The sequence below is a fragment of the Salmo salar genome, chromosome 01 (genome assembly GCF_965601325.2).
Source record: "Salmo salar chromosome 01, fSalSal1, whole genome shotgun sequence".
NCBI lineage: Eukaryota > Metazoa > Chordata > Actinopteri > Salmoniformes > Salmonidae > Salmo > Salmo salar.
In genome coordinates, this window is record NC_138291.1 from 100,565,552 (window position 1) to 100,588,280 (window position 22,729).

The window sequence follows — 22,729 nt, forward strand, 5'->3', positions numbered from 1 at the left end:
ATTTTAAAATAGCTTTTTGGTGAAAGCACATTTTGCAATATTCTAAGTACATAGCCCAGGCATCACGGGCTCGCTATTTAGACACCCGGCAAGTTTAGCACTCACCATAATCATATTTACTATTATAAAAGTTTGATTACCTTTTGTTGTCTTCGTCAGAATGCACACCCAGGACTGCTACTTCAATAACAAATGTTGGTTTGGTCCAAAATAATCCATCGTTATATCCGAATAGCGGCGTTTTGTTCGTGCGTTCCAGACACTATCCGAAAGAGTAAAGAAGTGTCGCGCGCATGGCGCAATTCGTGACAATAAAATTCTAAATATTCCATTACCGTACTTCGAAGCATGTCAACCGCTGTTTAAAATCAATTTTTACGCCATTTTTCTCATAGAAAAGCGCTAATATTCCGACAGGGAATCTCCTTTTCGGCAAACAGAGGAAAAAATCCCAAAGGCGGGGGCGGTCGGGTCACGCGCCTAAGCCCAGTGTCCCTTGATCGGCCACTTGAGAAAGGCGATAATGTGTTTCAGCCTGGGGCTGGAATGACGACATTCTGTTTTTTCCCGGGCTCTGAGCGCCTATGGACGACGTGGGAAGTGTCACGTTAGAGCAGAGATCCTTAGTAAATGATAGAGATGGAAAAGAAGTTCAAGAAATGGTCAGACAGGCCACTTCCTGTAAAGGAATCTCTCAGGTTTTGACCTGCCATTTGAGTTCTGTTATACTCACAGACACCATTCAAACAGTTTTAGAAAATGTAGGGTGTTTTCTATCCATATGTAATAAGTATATACATATTCTAGTTACTGGGTAGGAGTGGTAACCAGATTAAATCGGGTATGTTTTTTATCCAGCCGTGTCAATACTGCCCCCTAGCCCTAACAGGTTAAACAACTCCTTTGTAAGATAAATATTTGAAAATGAAACATGTATGGAAACAGGTGAATTAACACGCCTCAGTTAGCAGGCTCAAGCAAGCTAAAACCCACATGGTAGCAAAAACTAACTAGCAGAAACTGTTAACAAGTTAGAAATGATTTGAACACACTTTGCTGTAGGCTACTATTTGCTAATTAACAACAACAAAAAATTACGTCATATGAAATATATTCACCCCACCCAGTAGTGTAATCAAAACTTACCAGAAAGCATGTAGTCCTTGGCTCAGACAGTGTAGTAGTGTGGGCTCTATAGCATCTCATTAGTGTGCAAGATCTTGAGAATCAGCTGTACATGTGATGGAAGAATGCACTGTGCATGCAGAGAGTTGCAATTCCATTGAATTGGGGATAGTTTAACCAAAATATGCCACAAGACCCAGAATTACCTTGTGTATCACACAAAAAAAGGTTCACTGTTATAAGCTAACTTTTTTGATGAATTTAAGCAAAATTCCTCAAAATCCCAACCCTTTGCAACCCCAATGAAGCATCATCTCAGTGGTAACCAGACCAGAACAATAGTGTCATCTCACCATGCCGTGGTCGAAGGTAAAGACGCCCACGTCTCTGCCATGGTGGATGTGGTTCCGTCTGATGATAGGGTTGCCATGGTTTTTCACCCAGATCCCTGCCAGAGCGTTGTTGGAGATCTCATTGTCCTCGTAGATTCCCTGGGAACGAAGAATGAGTTGCAGAGTTTCACAGCACAGTCTTGGAAATGGGATGATTTGAGTAATCAAGTGCCATATGGAAAGAGTGGTGTGCGTTACCTACCTGTGCATGGTCGGTGATGTAAAGCCCCACGTTCTCACAGTCGCTGATGTTGCAGTGTTTGATGGTGGGACAAGCGCCTTGGCCGCTCACACAGACCGCTGAGCCCACTGAAACCAACAGGTGTAGAGCCAGCCAGGTGAGCATGGTAGAGCCCGGTGTGTCCACTACACTTCTCAGACAGATACCCACCCACTGTCTCAATTCCATGTGTGGAAGACACTGCCAAAATATCGCCCTATGAGCTATGATCACTATAATACATTTAGGTGTCATGAAAATTAGATTGCACTAGGTAGGTCTGAGATGCTAAAACTATGCTTAGTGAAAGGCAGATAGGTCTGTGGAGAGATGGAGACATTGTGTTGTAAGGTACCTGTGCAAGTGCTGCGTATGATACAGTGGTCAATGATGGGACTGCAGTTGACTGTAATCTCCAGACAGTGGTGGGCATTGTGGTGCTGGGCAGACTTATCATCAGGATTAAACTAAGAGAGGCAGACAAACATAAGGGAGTTAGTTTATTACATAGGACTACGATAGGAATCATTCATAACATATGACTAACATCCACAACTGATATCATGTCAACAGTTCCCTTTGTATGCTGAGGACCACTGTACAGAGTCAATATGACAACACGGTGATGCCGACTACACAGAGTCAATATGACCGCCCCCAGGTGGCATGGGTAGGTAACAACACATCTGCCACGCTGATCCTCAACACAGGGGCCCCTCAGGGGTGGGTGCTCAGTCCCCTCCTGTACTCCCTGTTCACTCATGACTGCACGGCCAGGCACGACTCCAACACCATTAAATTTGCCGATGACAAGAGTGGTAGGCCTGATCACCGACAACAACGAGACAGCCTATAGGGAGGTCAGAGACCTGGTCGTGTGGTGCCAAGACAACAACCTCGCCCTCAACGTGATCAAGACAAAGGAGATGATTGTGGACTACAGGAAAAAGAGGACCGAGCACGCCCCCATTCTCATCGACGGGGCTGCAGTGGAGCAAGTTGAGAGATTCAAGTACCTTGGTCTCCACACCACCACCAAACTACCATGGTCCAAGCATACCAAGTGTCATGACGTTGCCCTCTTTGAGTACAGTAAGGACAGTTGACCCCCTCCCCCTTCCACCATCCCCCAACCTACCTCCCCACACCCAGGCCCTGTGTGAAGGGGTGGTAAAATTCTAGAGGAGAATCTCCTGCCGCATGGCCCAGTTGAGACACAGAGGGGTTTCATAGAGAGACAGAGGAAATTCTTCCAACTCACAGAATTGGGGAACCGAACGACATTTATGTTCTGGAGAAGGTATAAAAGATTGGTGAAGAATCCAGCTACGAACTGGTCCGCTTGGTACAATTTTGTGATACTCAGAAGAGACAATATAGCCATATTACCATAATACTGTTTATATAATAGCCTCAGTTATGGGACTTGCATCTAAATGGTTGTATAAAATGTATTAATAAGGATAAAGCTATTTGGAATACGTTGAGATGCTATGTACTGATGTTAATGTGATAGAATGTATTTCTGTTCAATGTATTTCTGTTCAAAGCTTAAATCAATCATCGGCACACCCCCAGGGACACAGACAGGACCAGGCGTCATGTGACAAGCCTGTTCTATGTTCACGTATAAAACCCCACCCTGATTTACTTTCTTCAGACCAGGCTTCCACTCCATGACGAGTTGGCCAATAGGTTTGACCACCCAATTCCTCTACTGAAAGTTAACTTTTAGACTACCGATACCGACAGAATAAGAACAAGTCTTTGATATTAATTAATAGTCTGCAGCTAGAAATTATATCATTGAACGTGAAGACCGACGAAACATCCATTCTATAACGACATTAATGAATGTCGCTTTGAAAGATCCATTCTAACCGAGAGAGAACAGGACAAAACTCTCCAACAAGGATCCCGACACACACTGAGCGTAAATATACTGCTCAAAAAAATAAAGGGAACACTTAAACAACACATCCTAGACCTGAATGAAAGAAATAATCTTATTAAATACTTTTTTCTTTACATAGTTGAATGTGCTGACAACAAAATCACACAAAAATAATCAATGGAAATCCAATTTATCAACCCATGGAGGTCTGGATTTGGAGTCACACTCAAAATTAAAGTGGAAAACCACACTACAGGCTGATCCAACTTTGATGTAATGTCCTTAAAACAAGTCAAAATGAGGCTCAGTAGTGTGTATGGCCTCCACGTGCCTGTATGACCTCCCTACAATGCCTGGGCATGCTCCTGATGACGTGGCGGATAGTCTCCTGAGGGATCTCCTCACCGACCTGGACTAAAGCATCCGCCAACTCCTGGACAGTCTGTGGTGCAACATGGCGTTGGTGGATGGAGCGAGACATGATGTCCCAGATGTGCTAAATTGGATTCAGGTCTGGGGAACGGGCGGGCCAGTCCATAGCATCAATGCCTTCCTCTTGCAGGAACTGCTGACACACTCCAGCCACATGAGGTCTAGCATTGTCTTGCATTAGGAGGAACCCAGGGCCAACCGCACCAGCATATGGTCTCACAAGGGGTCTGAGGATCTCATCCCGGTACCTAATGGCAGTCAGGCTACCTCTGGCGAGCACATGGAGGGCTGTGCGGCCCCCCAATGAAATGCCACCCCACACCATGACTGACCCACTGCCAAACCGGTCATGCTGAAGGATGTTGCAGGCAGCAGAACGTTCTCCACGGCATCTCCAGACTCTGTCATGTCTGTCACGTGCTCAGTGTGAACCTGCTTTCATCTGTGAAGAGCACGGGGCGCCAGTGGCGAATTTGCCAATCTTGGTGTTCTCTGGCAAATGCCAAACGTCCTGCACGGTGTTGGGCTGTAAGCACAACCCCCACCTGTGGACGTCGGGCCCTCATACCACCCTCATGGAGTCTGTTTCTGACCGTTTGAGCAGACACATGCACATTTGTGGCCTGCTGGAGGTAATTTTGCAGGGCTCTGGCAGTGCTCCTCCTTGCACAAAGGCGGAAGTAGCGGTCCTGCTGCTGGGTTGTTGCCCTCCTACGACCTCCTCCACGTCTCCTGATGTACTGGCCTGTCTCCTGGTAGCGCCTCCATGCTTTAGACACTACGCTGACAGACACAGCAAACCTTCTTGCCACAGCTAGCATTGATGTGCCATCCTGGATGAGCTGCACTACCTGAGCCACTTGTGTGGGTTGTAGACTCCGTCTCATGCTACCACAAGAGTGAAAGCACTGCCAGCATTCAAAAGTAACCAAAACATCAGCCAGGAAGCATAGGAACTGAGAAGTGGTCTGTGGTCCCCACCTACAGAACCACTCCTTTATTGGGGGTGTCTTGCTAATTGCCTATAATTTCCACCTGTTGTCTATTCCATTTGCACAACAGCATGTGAAATGTATTGTCAATCAGTGTTGCTTCCTAAGTGGATTGTTTGATTTCACAGAAGTGTGATTGACTTGGAGCTACACTGTGTTGTTTAAGTGTTCCCTTTATTTTTTTGAGCAGTGTATATACATATTGATTGCAATTGTTCCCGAATGAGTGAGCGTTCATGTGCAAAGGATTAGCATATCAATTGTTAATATTTATCAACTCTGTAGTGTCTTCTCAGCTGCCCTTTATGACCCTTTGTTTAACAGGCCGCCATGCCTGTTTAGCCCACAAGGGCACATTCCTCTACCATTTCTTTGTAACGATAACTACTGTTTGTATGCCTTCTGTGAATTACTTAGTTTAGTAAATAAATGATTTTAAGACAATTGATGTATGGATGACTTTAGTAAAGGCTGGATTTGTGCAGATACAACAATTTACGACGTTTGGAATGAGACTGGACGTGAGGTAAAATACACCATTTAAACCAGAAGATAATTGGCCTATACTACAATATAATATAGTGTTATAATATAGGAAAGTTATATTAGGAAAATTATAACTTTGTAATCTGAATATTTTCCTTGGTGCCCCGATCTCCTAGTTGATTACAGTTAAACGATTAATCAGTTTAATTGCGTAATAATTATAAAAATAACTCCCTGTTATTATTATTAACAAGTCTTCAGTTTAATGGTGCCCCAAAGACACGACACAAGACAGTGAAGAGCGCTTGACAAAACCTATTCCCCCTCAGGAGACTGAAAGGATTTGGCCTGGGTCATCAGATCCTCAAAGGGTTCTACAGCTGCACCATCGAGAGCATCCTGACCGGTTGAATCACTGCCTGGTATGGCAACTGCTCGGCCTCCGACCGCAAGGCACTACAGAGGGTAGTGTGAATGGCCCAGTACATCACTGGGGCCAAGCTTCCTGCCATCCAGGACCTCTATATCAGGAGGTGTCAGAGGAAGGCCCCAAAAATTGTCAGACTCCAGCCACCCTAGTCATAGACTGTTCTCTCTGCTACCGCACGGCAAGTGCTACCGGAGCGCCAAGTCTAGGTCGAAGAGGCTTCTAAACAGCTTCTACCCCCAAGCCATAAGACTCCTGAACATCTAGTCAAATGGCTACCCGGACTATTTGCATTGCCCCCCCCTCTCCACACCGCTGCTACTCTCTGTTGTTATCATCTATGCATAGTCACTTTAATAACTCTACCTACATGTACATACTACCTCAACTAACCGGTGCCCCCGCACATTGACTGTGTATCAGTACCCCCCTGTATATAGTCTCGCTATTGTTATTTTACTGCTGCTCTTTAATTACTTGTTACTTTCATCTCTAATTCTTATCCATATTTTTTGGAAACCTCATTATTGGTTAAGGGCTCGTAAGTAAGCATTTCACTAAGGTCTACACCTGTTGTATTCAGCGCATGTGACTAATAACATTTGATTACGAGGACCACCGTACAGAGTCAATTTGACGAGAACCACCGTACAGAGTCAATTTGACGAGAACCACCGTGCAGAGTCAATTTGACAATATCATGAGGACTACAGTACAGTGCCAATATGACAATGAGGACCACTGTACAGAGTCAATATGACGAGGTCCACTGTACAGAGTCAATATGACGAGGTCCACTGTACAGAGTGAATATGACGAGGTCCACTGTACAGAGCCAATATGACAACATGATGAGGACCACTGTAGAGTCAATGTGATGAGGACCACTGTACAGAGTCAATGTGATGAGGACCACGGTACAGAGTCAATGTGATGAGGACCACGGTACAGAGTCAATGTGATGAGGACCACGGTACAGAGTCAATGTGATGAGGACCACGGTACAGAGTCAATGTGATGAGGACCACGGTACAGAGTCAATGTGATGAGGACCACGGTACAGAGTCAATGTGATGAGGACCACGGTACAGAGTCAATGTGATGAGGACCACGGTACAGAGTCAATGTGATGAGGACCACGGTACAGAGTCAATGTGATGAGGACCACGGTACAGAGTCAATATGATGAGGACCACGGTACAGAGTCAATATGATGAGGACCACGGTACAGAGTCAATATGATGAGGACCACGGTACAGAGTCAACATGATGAGGACCACAGTACAGAGTCAACATGATGAGGACCACAGTACAGAGTCAATATGACAATATGATGAGGACCACTATACAGAGTGAATATGACAATATGATGAGGACCACTGTACAGAGTCAATAAGATGAGGACCACAGTAAAGAGTCAATATGACAACATTATGAGGACCACTGTACAGAGTCAATATGACAATATGAGGACCACAGTACAGAGTCAATAAGATGAGGACCACAGTAAAGAGTCAATATGACAACATTATGAGGACCACTGTACAGAGTCAATATGACAATATGAGGACCACAGTACAGAGTCAATATGACAATATGAGGACCACAGTACAGAGTCAATATGACAATATGAGGACCACAGTACAGAGTCAATATGACAATATGAGGACCACAGTACAGAGTCAATATGACAATATGAGGACCACAGTACAGAGCCAATAAGACAATATGACGAGGTCCACTGTACAGAGTGAATATGACGAGGTCCACTGTACAGAGCCAATATGACAACATGATGAGGACCACTGTAGAGTCAATGTGACAACATTATGAGGACCACTGTACAGAGTCAATATGACAATATGAGGACCACAGTACAGAGTCAATAAGATGAGGACCACAGTAAAGAGTCAATATGACAACATTATGAGGACCACTGTACAGAGTCAATATGACAATATGAGGACCACAGTACAGAGTCAATATGACAATATGAGGACCACAGTACAGAGTCAATATGACAATATGAGGACCACAGTACAGAGTCAATATGACAATATGAGGACCACAGTACAGAGCCAATAAGACAATATGACGAGGTCCACTGTACAGAGTGAATATGACGAGGTCCACTGTACAGAGCCAATATGACAACATGATGAGGACCACTGTAGAGTCAATGTGATGAGGACCACGGTACAGAGTCAATGTGATGAGGACCATGGTACAGAGTCAATGTGACAATATGATGAGGACCACTATACAGAGTGAATATGACAATATGATGAGGACCACTGTACAGAGTCAATAAGATGAGGACCACAGTAAAGAGTCAATATGACAACATTATGAGGACCACTGTACAGAGTCAATATGACAATATGAGGACCACAGTACAGAGTCAATAAGATGAGGACCACAGTAAAGAGTCAATATGACAATATGAGGACCACAGTACAGAGTCAATATGACAATATGAGGACCACAGTACAGAGCCAATAAGACAATATGATGAGGACCACTGTACAGAGTGAATATGACAACATGATGAGGACCACTGTAGAGTCAATATGATTTGGACCACTGTTGAGTCCAGGCATACACCAACAGTCAGCTAGGCCCATATTATGTAAGTCGTGGATAAGACCTCACCTTGATGGTCATGTAGCCAACGTATGCATCCTCTGAGCCCTCCATAAAGACAAACGTTGAGTCTCTGGTGTTCTCAATGATCACTTTGTCTGCTACTTTACCAGATGCTGTTGAAAAAAATACAGCATTGGGGGTTAAAAGGGCAGGGCAAAAGACAACACTGGGCTAAAAGTGTCCAGCAAAGATAGTCAATGAACCATGCTGCAAGGTCAAGTGGGGTAGATAGTAGAGGTCGACCGATTAATCGGAATGGCCAATTAATTAGGGCTGATTTCAATCGGTAATCGGCATTTTTGGTCACCGATTGTGGCCAATTTTTTTTATACACCTTTATTTAACAAGGCAAGTCGGTTAAGAACACATTCTTATTTTCAATGACGGTCTAGGAACGGTGGGTTAACTGTCTTGTTCAGGGGCAGAACGACAGATTTTTACCTTGTCTGCTCGGGGATTCGATCTTGCAACCTTCCGATTATTAGTCCAACGCTCTAACCACCTGCCTTACATCACACTCCACGAGGAGCCTGCGTGGCAGGCTGACTACGCGAGTGCAGCAAGAAGCCAAGGTAAGTTGCTAGCTAGCATTAAACTTATCTTATAAAAAACAATCATTCTTAACATAATCACTAGTTAACTACACATGGTTGATGATATTACTAGTTTATCTAGCGTGTCCTGCGTTGCATATAATCGATGCGGTGCCTGTTAAATTCTCATCGAATAACAGTCTACTTCGCCAAACGGGTGATGATTTAACAAGCGCATTCGCAAAAAAAGCACTGTCGTTGCACCAATGTGTACCTAAATATAAACATCAATGCCTTTCTTTAAAATCAATACACAAGTATATATTTTTAAACCTGCATATTTAGTTAATATTGCCTGCTAACATGAATTTCTTTTAACTAGGGAAATTGTGTCACTTCTCTTGCGTTCCGTGCAAGCAGTCAAGGTATATGCAGCAGTTTGGGCCGCCTGGCTCGTTGCGAACTGTGTGAAGTAGAGGTCGACCGATAATGATTTTTCAACGCCGCTACCGATTATTGGAGGACAAAAAAAAAAAAAAATACCGATTAATCGGCCGATTATTTTTTCCTTTTTTTTTGTGGATGAACTGAATGAACACTTATTTTAACTTAATATAATACATCAATAAAATCAATTTAGCCTCAAATAAATAATGAAACATGTTCAATTTGGTTTAAATAATGCAAAACAAAGTGTTGGAGAAGAAAGTAAAAGTGCAATATGTGCCATGTAAGAAAGCTAATGTTTAAGTGCCTTGCTCAGAACATGGGAACATATGAAAGCTGGTGGTTCCTTTTAACATGAGTCTTCAATATTCCCAGGTAAGAAGTTTTAGGTTGTAGTTATTATAGGAATTATAGGACTATTTCTCTCTATACGATTTGTATTTCATATACCTTTGACTATTGGATGTTCTTATAGGCACTTTAGTATTGCCAGTGTAAGAGTATAGGTTCCGTCCCTCTCCTCGCTCCTACCTGGGCTCAAACCAGGAACACATCGACAAGAGCCACCCTATCGAAAAATCATAGTCGGTCGACTTCTAGTAGATAGACGGGGAACAGACAGTGTACAGTACAGAAAACAATGAACAGAATTAATACGTACCAGCTCCGATCATTGTGATGGGCGATTCGATGTAAATCCACTCATCAGTGTAGACCCCAGAGTGTACGAATATGAGGCCGTCAAAGTGGGCCTCCTGAACACCTCCCAGGGCATCCTCGATGGTGTCATAGTACTGAGGAAGAGGCAGCATAGAGAAGTGTGTTACAGTGAACTCATGATGACCAATCACTCAATAACAACCCACAGATTAAAAAGCCTAGTCCTGAACTAAAACGTTATGCCTATATCAATACAAATAAATTACATTTCTATAGCGCTTTTCATAGAATATGGAAGTGTTTCAAGAGCAAAAAACAAACAATCAATATATTATGACAGGTCAACCAGTAGAGGCCAGGTCAACCAATAGAGGCCAGGTCTTTGAAAGCTGCATCTTCTGAAGATGGAGAGGGTCAGTTAATGTCTTGAGTGGAGAAAGCTGGTCAGAGGATAGCGATGGAGTCTGCTGATGATCTTGTTGAGGGCAAGTCTGGTAACCAGCCTGACTTACAGCCACTGGACTTTCTCTTCCACTCTGTGAAGCACCCACTTGGGTGACACCTCAGCAGCGCTGGGTGCCAGAAAGCTCACCATAATAAGTTCAGAATAGTAGCCAATCGTCCTCTCTACAACCACTTCCATTACTCTAAAGCTTAGGCAATGGAGATTCTTCATTCAGTGTACATTTTAGTACAGGACTAGGCTTAAATCGGTGTCAAGGAAACTGGCCCTTAAACTCTCTCAAACAAACACACTTACAAGCATGTTCTCTCTTCCTTTGTATCTGGCAGGATTACTGTAGAAGTGTTCTGCGAAGCCTGGCTTCACGTGTGCTCCTTTATACTGTAAACAAAAACACATCAATGAATCTGGCCATTATTATAGCACAGTAATGCTAAATGACGTAAATGTAAAACTAATGGTGGGATTGCTTCTAGAATCACAGCAATCAAGTTATGTCACTCCACTGGAACTTCACTTGCCAAGTTAAATAAAGGTTAAATAATAAAATAAATAAATAAACAAATAGAATTACTGGGACTCCACAGTGATCTTGCATTCATGTGTCTGTACAAGCTGTTGACTGTTTTAGCAGCAGTAGTAGTATCTGTATGGTTGAGTAACAGTAACTGTTAGGACAGTGAGGGTTTCCATAGGTCAGAGGTCAGTGAGTAACAGTAAGGACAGTGTGGGAAAAGAGGTCATGGGGTCATAGTCCTACCAGCTGCTGAAAGCTCTCCTTCCACGGGTTGGGCTGCTCGTACTCTTCTGGGTTAATCTGAAAGAACTTCCCCGCCTCAGGATGCATCATGGGACGCGTGTACTCAAACACCTCCATGTACAGCCTCTTCCTGTGAAGCACAGCCAGACAGGACACCATAAGACAGGGTAACTTCAAGCGATAACACACTGTGGGGCGCAGGAGGGGAAAGACAGTGTGTGTTCCAGATTGGATCCATTACATTTGGTTGAAGATACCCAAATTAGGACAACCTAACAATTCCATGCAGAAGCTTTTGAAAATAAACAGAGTCGTGGGTTCAGTGCTAACTAGCATTGCTGGTCCCATCCTAATTTATGTAAAGCATTACGGGACATTAGAAACCTCGTCTTAACCTTTTATCTTCAACCTAACTTTGCACCTATGGGTACACTCGGAATAGCTAACAGTCCACCTATTATGCCATCGACTTAAAAGGTGAAGTCCAATCAATAGATTAGATTTATATGGTCTCACCATCCAGACAGACAGAATGACAGACAGAATGAGACAGTGTCTCACCAGCCAGCCAAGCAGCCAGCCAGACAAGCAACTAGCCAGCCAACTAGCAAGCAGCCAGCCAAGCAGCCAACCAGACTGCCAGCCAACCAAAAGGCCGGCCGGCCAGCCAGCCAGCCAACCAACCAAAAGGCCGGCCAGCCAGCCAGCCAACCAACCAAAAGGCCGGCCAGCCAGCCAACCAAGCAGCCAACCAACCAAATGGCCAGCCAGCCAAGAAGCAAGCCAACCAAATGGCCAGCCAGCCAAGCAGCCAGCCAACCAACCAAATGGCCAGCCAGCCAAGCAGCCAGCCAGCATAGCAAAAGGCCAACCAAAAGGCCGGCCAGCCAGCATAGCAAAAGGCCAACCAAAAGGCCAGCCAGCCAGCATAGCAAAAGGACAACCAAAAGGCCAGCCAGCCAGCATAGCAAAAGGCCGGCCAGCCAACCAAAAGGCCAGCCAACCAAAAGGCCAGCCAACCAAAAGGCCAGCCAGCCTAGCAAGCAACCATACAGCCAAGCTCCCAGCGAGCCAGCCAACTAACCAGGCAACTAGCCAGCCAGCCAGCCAACCAAAAGGCCAGCCAGCCAACTAACTAGCCAGCCAGGAAGCTAACTTGCCTGCCAACTAGCCAGCCAGCCAATCAACTAGCCAAGCAGCCAGCCAACTAGCCAAACAGCCAGCCAAGCAGACAACCAAAAGGCCAGCCAGCCAAATGAGCAGCCAACCCACCAAATGGCCAGCCAGCCAACCAAGCAGCCAACCCACCAAATGGCCAGCCAGCCAAGCAGTCAGCCAGACTAGCAAAAGGCCAGCCAAGTAAGCAGCCAGCCAGCCAAGCAACCAGCCAGCCAAGCAAACCGACAGCCATCCAAGCAGCCATACAACCAAGCACCCAGCGAGCCAGCCAAAAGGCCAGCCAGCCAGCCAAAAGGCCAGCCAAGCAGCCTGCCAGCCAGCCAGCCAGCCTAGCAAGCAGCCAGCCAGCCAAGCAAAAGGACAGCCAGCCAGCCAAGCAAAAGGACAGCCAGCCAAGCAGCCGCCCAGCGAGCCAGCCAACTAGCCAGCCAGCCAACCAACCAACCAAAAGGCCAGCCAACCAAAAGGCCAGCCAGCCAGGCAGCCAACCAAAAGGCCAGCCAGCCAAAAGGCTAGCTAACCAACCAAGCAGCCAGCCAAGCAAAACACCAGCCAGCCAACTAACTAGCCAGCCAGGAAGCTAACTAGCCTGCCAGCCAACCAAAAAGCCAGCCAGCCAACCAAAAAGCCAGCCAGCCAACTAACTAACTAGCCAACCAACTAGCCAAGCAGCCAGCCAACTAGTCAAGCAGCCAGCCAAGCAGACAGCCAACCAGCCAAGCAGACAGCCAGCCAAAAGGCCAGCCAGCCAGCAAAATAACCAACCAACCAAAAAGCCAGCCAGCCAAACAACCAAATGGCCAGCCAGCCAGCCAAGCAGCCAGCCAGCCAGCAAAGCAAAGGGCCAACCAAAAGGCCGGCCAACCAGCCAGCCAGCCAAGCAAAAGGCCAGCCAGCCAGCCAAGCAAAAGGCCAGCCAGCCAGCCAAGCAGCCAGCCAGCCAGCAAAGCAAAAGGCCAGCCAGCCAGCCAAGCAGCCAGCCAGCCAGCAAAGCAAAGGGCCAACCAAAAGGCCGGCCAACCAGCCAGCCAGCCAAGCAAAAGGCCAGCCAAGCAAAAGGCCAGCCAGCTAGCCAAGCAAAAGGCCAGCCAGCCAGCCAAGCAAAAGGCCAGCCAGCCAAGCAAAAGGCCAGCCAGCCAAGCAGCCATACAGCCAAGCGCCCAGCAAGCAGGTCAGCCAACTAACAAGCCAGCCAGCCAACCAGCCGGCCAGCCAGCCAGACAAGCAACCAACCAACTAGACAGCCAGCCAGCCAAGCAACCAACCAGACAGACAGACAGCCAGCCAGCCAAGCAACCAACCAGACAGAGACAGCCAGCCAAGCAACCAACCCAGCAGAAAGCCAGCCAAGCAACCAACCAACAAACCAACTGGCCAAGCAGACAACCAAGCAGACAGCCAGCCAACCAAGCAGACAGCCAGCCAACCAAGCAGACAGCCAGCCGGCCAGACAAGCAACCAACCAGCCGGCCAGACAAGCAACCAACCAACAAACCAACTGGCCAAGCAGACAACCAAGCAGACAGCCAGCCAACCAAGCAGACAGCCAGCCAACCAAGCAGAGAGCCAGCCAACCAAGCAGAGAGCCAGCCAACCAAGCAGAGAGCCAGCCAACCAGCCGGCCAGACAAGCAACCAACCAGACAGCCAGTCAAGCAACCAACCAACCAACCAGACAGCCAGCCAAGCAACCAACCAGAGAGCCAGCCAGCCAGACAACCAACCAACCAGAGAGCAAGCCAACCCAGTCAACCAACCAACCAACCAACCAGAGAGCCAGCCAACCCAGTCAAGCAGCCAGCCAGCCAACCCAGTCAAGCAGCCAGCCAGCCAACCCAGTCAAGCAGCCAGCCAGCCAACCCAGTCAAGCAGCCAGCCAGCCAGCCAGCCAACCAACCAAGCAACCAGACAGACAGCCAACCAACCAGCCACTCACCAGAGGATGGGGTCATTGGCCAGTTCGCTGAAGCGTTTGCAGACACATGCTGCGCGACACAGGTCCTGCTCCAGCAGGTAGGAGAAGATCTTCAGAACCACCTCGTCTGGCAGCTTCTCCTGGAGGTAGTGCTCTGCGGGAGCTGCTAGTGATGAACACAACCAAAGGGACACTTTATTAATGGAGGAGGTATTCACACATCCAAAATAATAACAGGAGATGGACAGAAACAAGGTCCAATACAGAGAGTAGGGGTATTTACAACCTCCAATTCTCATAACATGTTAATCACCAAAACATTTGTCCTTGGTTTTACTATACTGTGTACGTCATTGTTGTCTTTTAAAGACTTTTGGACGATTATCCTGGGATGGGCTAAAAGAGATTCTAATAAATACAAATTAAATAACAACAGACTGTTAGAAAGTTATATCTTACCTGTTAAATCTTGAGACTTTCCTGACACTCTGGCACGCTTTGCCCGATGGCCAAAGTCTTCTGTGGCTGAAGTGGAAGCACCCTGCGTATAGAAAGAAAAATAGATTGTTATAAGCCTTGACAGCTCACACGTTTTGATGGAACAGACCATGGTCATCTGCTTAAAAACAACCGTATTAATATTTCAGCATTGTTTTTAATAAATCAAGTTCTTCAATTAATCACCACCGCTAGCGAAATACTTATCAATTATGCAAAGAGGAAAGATGAATTATCAAATTCAGCCCATGGGTAAAAGGGAGCCTCATGCTTAAGAAGACACCATTGTGGGTGGAATGCTGATATTGCTCACTAGTCTAGGTCAGAGTACAGCTTTTTGCAATATTTATTTATAACCAGCAGCACTCAGTCCAAGTTAGGTGAGCTGATTCATTATGGCAGATCCATTTTCAGCAGGCAAACGGATAGATATGTAATGAGTAGAGCTGACATGATACATTATTTTATGTCAGAGATGCATCATGTTTATTCTACATAACAGATTTCTATCTGAACATTCCACAATGCTGTGTCTAGTTGAAGGTGCAGCAGAAGCCCATCATACACCTTTTACCCAGGACCCTACCGAGGACACAGAATGACCCACCACCTCTCGGTGACTCAGGCATGTAGCCACTTAAATATTATGTAAAGTCTTTCCACATACATCACACATAGGGTCTGTCCAAAACGGCACCCTATACTGTATAGTGCACTACTGGTCAAAAGTTCTTCACTATATAGGGAGCCATTTGGAACACATCCCATGCTTATGACTCACCTCCATGTTAGTCTTTGCTGGACACGCTGCTGTTCTCTTGGGTAGTAGAGACTTTCTTCGAAGTTGGTACGGACTATTCTGAGCTCCTGGACCGGATTCTTCTGCAACCATATCTGCAGGAACGTCCTCATCTGGAGAGGAAGAGAGGACAGTCAAAACAACCATTTTCTGCAGGGACGTCTTCATCTGGACAGGAAGAGAGGACAGTCAAAACAACCATTTTCTGCAGGGACGTCTTCATCTGGACAGGAAGAGAGGACAGTCAAAACAACCATTTTCTGCAGGGACGTCTTCATCTGGACAGGAAGAGAGGACAGTCAAAACAACCATTTTCTGCAGGGACGTCTTCATCTGGACAGGAAGAGAGGACAGTCAAAACAACCATTTTCTGCAGGGACGTCTTCATCTGGACAGGAAGAGAGGACAGTCAAAACAACCATATCTCAGGTTTCGATACTGTGAACAAAACATAGCTTTTGCAACCGTTTGACTTGGCAGTGCAACACACATTTTTAAAAATACAAAAGGCAGGGGAATGCCCGTGTGTGGGGTGCGTGTAGGGCCTATATGTCTACCACTGTGTAGCCGTTAGCGATGCTAATGCCAGCCTCGTGTCTTCGGGTAGATGGTAATGCAATTAAAGTTAACTACAAAGTAGCCTCTGCCTACCTGGCAGAATCAGGATTATTTGTATCAATCCAGTGGCCATTTGTTTTGAAAACTCCATAAGTGCGATACAGACATAGGTGGTAAATTGTATAACAATCACCTAAATTGTATAGCCGTATTTGCCTACTCCTATCTATACAGAAGTAAATAAAATCATTCAAAATAGGCTACGACACCAGAAAGCATGCTTTGGCCACAGATGAGCATTAGCTTATTTTAAAAGAAAAAGCTGTAAATGTGAGATTTATTTCATCACATAGCATGCAGTCGGAATGGCACACAATTTGGGTAGCACGCATGGCAAATACCAAAGATGATTGTTGAGTTGCGACCGTCAACGAAAAGTAGAGACCCAGCCAAGCATTTTGCAATATGACATAGTTTGGAAAGCAAATGGCTATTACTGTAAAGAGAAGACAATGAAAAGACTAATCTGTATTTTATAGTTAGCAAAATTCTCAACTTAATTGAACAGCATAAGCCCCCGCTAACTCAACTCTAGACCTCGAAGCCAGTTCCATTGCATTTTTTTAATTGCTTCCCTCCAATCAGGCACCAATTTAAAACCTGGAAAACCAGGTGTGTGCAAATCATTTTCAGGTAGAAAAGAAAACCAGCAGGCCCCGGACCTCATAGTGTAAGAGTTGAGTACCCATGATATAGCCCATCTTATTGGCTCCAGCTGAGGGCATTGGCCATATCCCCGGTGAGTGCGCATATTCACCATCATTGTTGGGTCAGTTGCACTTGAAAGTTCGCTTTTGGACAATCATTTCCTCCTCCAGGTTAGATGGATGTCAGATTGTAGGCAATTTGTGGCTCACCTTCTTGTAGACCTATTATATTGATCAGACAACATTTTTATTGATCTGTTTGTCAGTAGAGTAGTCTACCCTGTAAAAAGACCCTGCTACTGTCTCCAGTAGAGATCGACCGATTAATCGGAATGGCAGATTAATTAGGGCCGATTTCAAGTTTTCGTAACAATCGGTAATCGGTATTTTTGGCCACCGATTTGCCGATTTTTATTTATTTATTTTTTTTTAAAAATAACTTGGCAAGTCAGTTAAGAACACATTCTTATTTTCAATGACGGCCTAGGAACGGTGGGTTAACTGCCTTGTTCAGGGGCAGAACGACAGAATTTTACCTTGTCAGCTTGGGGATTCAATCTTGCAACCTTACGGTTAACTAGTCCAACGCTCTAACCACCTGCTTTACATTGCACTCCACGAGGAGCCTGCCTGTTACGCGAATACAGTAAGAAGCCAAGGTAAGTTGCTAGCTAGCATTAAACTTATCTTATAAAAAACAATCAAAATCACTGGTTAACTACACATGGTTGATGATATTACTCGTTTATCTAGCCTGTCCTGCGTTGCATATAATCGATGCGGTGCACATTCGCGAAAAAGGCCTGTCGTTGCGCCAACGTGTACCTAACCATAAACATCAATGCCTTTCTTAAAATCAATACACAGAAATATATATTTTTAAACCTGCATATTTAGCTAAAAGAAATCCAGGTTAGCAGGCAATATTAACCAGGTGAAATTGTGTCATTTTGCGTTCATTGCACACTGAGTCTGGGTATATGCAACAGTTTGGGCCGCCTGGCTCGTTGCGAACTAATTTGCCCGAATTTTACGTAATTATGATATAACATTGAAGGTTGTGCAATGTAACAGGAATATTTAGACTTAGGGATGCCACCCGTTAGATAAATGCGGAACGGTTCCGTATTTCACCGAAAGGAAAAACGTTTTGTTTTCGAGATGATAGTTTCCGGATTCGACTATATTAATGACTTGTATTTCTGTGTGTTTATTATATTAAGTCTATGATTTGATAGAGCAGTCTGACTGAGCGGTGGTAGGCAGCAGCAGGCTCGTACGCATTCATTCAAACAGCACTTTGTGCGTTTTGCCAGCAGCTCTTCGCTGTGCTTCAAGCATTGCGCCGTTTATGACTTCAAGCCTATCAACTCCCAAGATTAGGCTGTGTAACCGATGTGAAATGGCTAGGTAGTTAGCGGGGTGCGCGCTAATAGCGTTTCAAACGTCACTCGCTCTGAGACTTGGAGTAGTTGTTCCCCTTGCTCTGCATGGGTAACGCTGCTTCGAGGGTGGCTGTTGTCGATGTGTTCCTGGTTCGAGCCCAGGTAGGAGCGAGAAGAGGGACGGAAGCTATACTTTTACAAATCGTATAGAGAGAAATAGTCCTAGAATAACTACAACCTAAAACTTCTTACCTGGGAATATTGAAGACTCATGTTAAAAGGAACCACCAGCTTTCATATGTTCCCATGTTCTGAGCAAGGCACTTAAACATTAGCTTTCTTACATGGCACATATTGCACTTTTACTTTCTTCTCCAACACTTTGTTTTGCATTATTTAAACCAAATTGAACATGTTTCATTATTTATTTGAGGCTAAATTGATTTTATTGATGCATTATATTAAGTTAAAATAAGTGTTCATTCAGTATTGTTGTAATTGTCATTATTACAAAAAAACGGCCGATTAAATCGGCGTCGGCTTATTTTTAAATCCTCCAATAATCGGTATCGGTGTTGAAAAATCATAATCGGTCAACCTTGTCTCCAGTAAAATAAAGTAATAGAATTGCATGAAATGTGTTTATCCTCTTGACGTTACCCTACGATAGGGGGCGCCACAGCGCATTTTGAAAAAAATTCGTGCCCATTTTCAACGGCCTACTAATCAGACTCAGAAGCTAGGATATGCATATAATTAATACCTGTGGATAGAAAACACCCTAAAGTTTCTAAAACTGTTTGAATGGTGTCTGTGAGTATAACAGAACTCATATGGCAGTCAAAACCCCGAGACCGATTGAACCAGGAAGTGGAATTCTGAATTGTGGACTCAACTTCACGCCGTTGCCTATTATTCACACCGTGAGATATCGTTCATTGAGCACTTCCTATTGCTTCCACAAGATGTCGCCAGTCTTTAAAGTGTTTTGAGCCTTCTACTGTCGAAACTCAGTGAATGAGACGCGTTGGAAATTGGTCACAGGGGGAGGGCCATCACCATTATGACGCCGGCGGCCCTGTCTACCCCCACCTTTGGAAACGTTTTGAAACACAATGAAATCATCCCCCTCGAATCTTATTGGCTCTCTTGTTGAAACAGGCCCTGAAGATTTATGTTATACAACGTTTGACATGTGTGAACGAACCTAAATGGGAAAAAAAAGTTTTATTTCGAAACTGCTGTGGCGCGCTCGGCAGAGTAGTTGGATACACCCTTCGGACGCGCTAACAACAGCAAGCTAATGGAACATAAAGGATGGACTTTTTCGACCGAAAATACATCTGTTGTGGACCTGGGATTCCTGGAAGTGCTTTCTGATGAAGACAACTAAAGGTAAGGGATTATTGACAATATTATACAACATTAGATGTGATATGCGATTGTTCCAAGATGGCGCCGAGCTGTATTTACTAGCTCATTTTCTGAGTATCGCATCCCCTTTTATCGCTAAGTGTGATTACCCAGTAAAGTTATTTTTAAATCTGGTATGACAGGTGCTTTCAAGAGATATTCATCTATAAATCTTAGAATGACAATATTACATTTTTAAAAAAGGCCAAGAAGCGTATCTGATAGAGCCTATAGGAGGAATGTGCAACTCCAGTCTTCGTGGGCCGGAGTGGTGTCACTTTCCCCCCCCATCCCTAGCAAACACAGCTGACTAAACTAATTGCATTCTAAACTGAAGACCACTATTAGTTGGTCATTGGAGTCAGGTGTGTTAGCTGGAGCAAAAGTGTGACACCAATCAGGCCACCGAGGACTGGAGTTGCCCATCCCAGGCCTATAGCCTAGCCCTACGCTACGCCACTATGCACTCAGCCATGCAGTCTTTTTTTGCGAACAGTGATTGAGTTATATTATTAGTCTAAATTATGAAGATCTGGAATAGTAGGCCATCTTACATAAGTCCGCAAATGCAATGATGCATGGAATGCTTTATCATAAAAAGTACATTTTTATGGTGAAAATTAGCTTCCACAAACATGAAATTCACACCACCCATGGCTACAGAAACACAGCTAGCCAAACAACAGTCAGGCGCCACCTCAATTAAAGATTAACTACACACCAGGAGGCTCCTCAGAGGAGGAAGGGGTGGACCATCCTCCTCAGTGAATTACATAAAAACAAAATACTTAAACATTTGTTTTAAAGTTATCCTTATTAGATAAACTATACTAAAGACATGTCACATATCAAATAATTTATTAAAAGACACACTGTTTTGCAATGAAGGTCTATAGTAATCTCAGCAGCACTCTGTAGGGTAGCATCATGGTGTAGCTGGAGGACAGCTACCTTCTCTCCTCCTCTGGGTACATTGACTTCAATATAAAACCTAGGAGGCTCATGGTTCTCACCCCCTTCCGTAGACATACACAGTAATTATGACAACTTCCAGAGGACGTCTTCCAACCTATCAGAGCTCTTGCAGCACGAACTGACATTGTCCACCTTATCAAAGGAACAGAGAATGAATCTAGAAAATAAAGCATAAGCTACAGCTAGCACTGCAGTGTATAACATGTGGTGAGTAGTTGACTCAAGAGAGAAAGACAATAGTTGAACAGTTCTGAACAAATTCATTTCTTCCAAAATTAAGGGAGAGAGCTATATTTGGTTGTATTATTATAATATTTTTTTTACTTTCACTTTGCTAGCAAATGCAGCTACCTACTTTAGCCTACTAAAACACCCGGCTCAAACAGAGTGGGATGCTATGTTAGCTAGTTGACTATCCAACACTGGACCTCTTCCAAGTCAGTTGGTATTATTCATTTATTGCCACCGGGGCCAGCCGGTGTAACACTGTACTGCATGATTGTAGCAGGTTTACTAACGCGTTAGTTCTAGTAGTTCTAGTTGACTGACGTGACAATGTAGGCTGTGTGTAGCGGTTAACGGTCATGATACAATATGAAGGTTTGGCTTGGAAAGGTTTTTTCGCCTCGTCACAGACAACTGATGTGTTGTGCACTGAGGCCCACAAGCGAAGGGAAAAGGTGAGGAGAGCACGTAGGTAGATGCGAGAAGGAATTATATACACACAAAACGAGCAAAGTGATTTGTGCTGTTTTTATGTGGCTGATATGAAAGTGAACTTTGCGTGCTCAGGGATGTATTCATTCCGCCGATTCTGTTGAAAAAAAAATCTTAAACGGAAGCAAACAGAATGGGGATAAACATACCTGAATTTGTCCAATATAAACTGTTGGACTAACAATTACACCCTAGATCAGCTAGATGCAAGCAAGATTGTGCAAAGCGGTATTGAATGTATCACTGTCAACTTGATTACTAACATTTCTCGACCTTGGCACCTTGTAAACTGTCATTCATAGGCTAGATTGTAGCAACCTAAAGATGGGTACAGGGAAAATGTGTGTATCAAGTCGTAGGCCTAAACCTAGCGAAGTTTTATTGAGCTGGGTGAAGGGAATATGAATGACAGTCAACCAATATGCTGTGACAGAAATAAGGCCATCCTCATGAAGCATTTTTATCATCGTCCCTCATCTTAAAAACGCCACTGACTGCCACACACACAAAAAAACAGCCATAACAATGACATGATGATAGTAAACCATTCACAGTCAATTCAATACAACAAAATGTTTCCTCTGACAATGTGTTAAGTAGCCTTGTTTATAAAAGAGAACAGGTAAATAAGAGGACAAGGCTAGAATAAAATGGAGGCTAGTCCTAAGAACTCTGCATAGGCTATGACTAGTAGAAATGCCAGACTACGGCTGCAATGCAGCGAGCCACATTTCCTTTCCACAGCTCAAAGATCTTTAACAGAGAGGAGTTCTATAAGCCGGCCTGCTTCTCAGATCTCTATGACTGACAGCAGAGTATTTGGCCACATTCCATTCCTCTGCAGTCAAGCTAGGAGTCCCTGCTGTGGATCCATACATGAAGCACCGAGTAATTTGACTTCCCTGTGCCTGATGGCACTCGAGTTCCCATTCACAGCTTCATTAAATAGTACCCGCAAAACACCAGTCTCAACGTCAACAGTGAAGAGGCGACACTGGGATGCTGGCCTTCTAGGCAGAGTTCCTCTGTCCAGTGTGTTCTTTTGCCCATCTTAATCTTTTCTTTTCATTGGCCAGTCTGAGATATGGCTTTTTCTTTGCAACTATG

General features: G+C 44.7%; 1 protein-coding gene across 6 annotated transcripts in view; it reads right to left on the reverse strand.

Moving 5' to 3' along the window:
• The window catches only part of LOC106590975 (F-box only protein 11), a 46,759-nt gene that overhangs the window by 13,095 nt on the left and 10,935 nt on the right, over positions 1–22,729 (reverse strand). For 3 of the 6 annotated variants that reach the window (XR_006771243.2, XM_045724836.2, XM_045724850.2), the window contains exons 2-11: positions 15,850–15,980; positions 15,030–15,111; positions 14,592–14,736; positions 11,478–11,607; positions 11,015–11,098; positions 10,256–10,388; positions 8,621–8,727; positions 2,093–2,204; positions 1,720–1,826; positions 1,479–1,616 (exon numbers count right to left, since the gene is read on the reverse strand). Coding sequence is in view for 5 of the 6 variants with exons in the window: in XM_045724836.2 (XP_045580792.1) it covers positions 1,479–1,616; positions 1,720–1,826; positions 2,093–2,204; positions 8,621–8,727; positions 10,256–10,388; positions 11,015–11,098; positions 11,478–11,607; positions 14,592–14,736; positions 15,030–15,111; positions 15,850–15,980 (1,169 nt within the window). In the remaining variant the exon portion in view is untranslated. Of the gene's footprint in view, positions 1–1,478; positions 1,617–1,719; positions 1,827–2,092; positions 2,205–8,620; positions 8,728–10,255; positions 10,389–11,014; positions 11,099–11,477; positions 11,608–14,591; positions 14,737–15,029; positions 15,112–15,849; positions 15,981–17,242; positions 17,355–22,729 lie in introns of all 6 variants that reach the window. The other 3 variants (XM_045724859.2, XM_045724848.2, XM_045724842.2) reach the window with 3 other exon arrangements.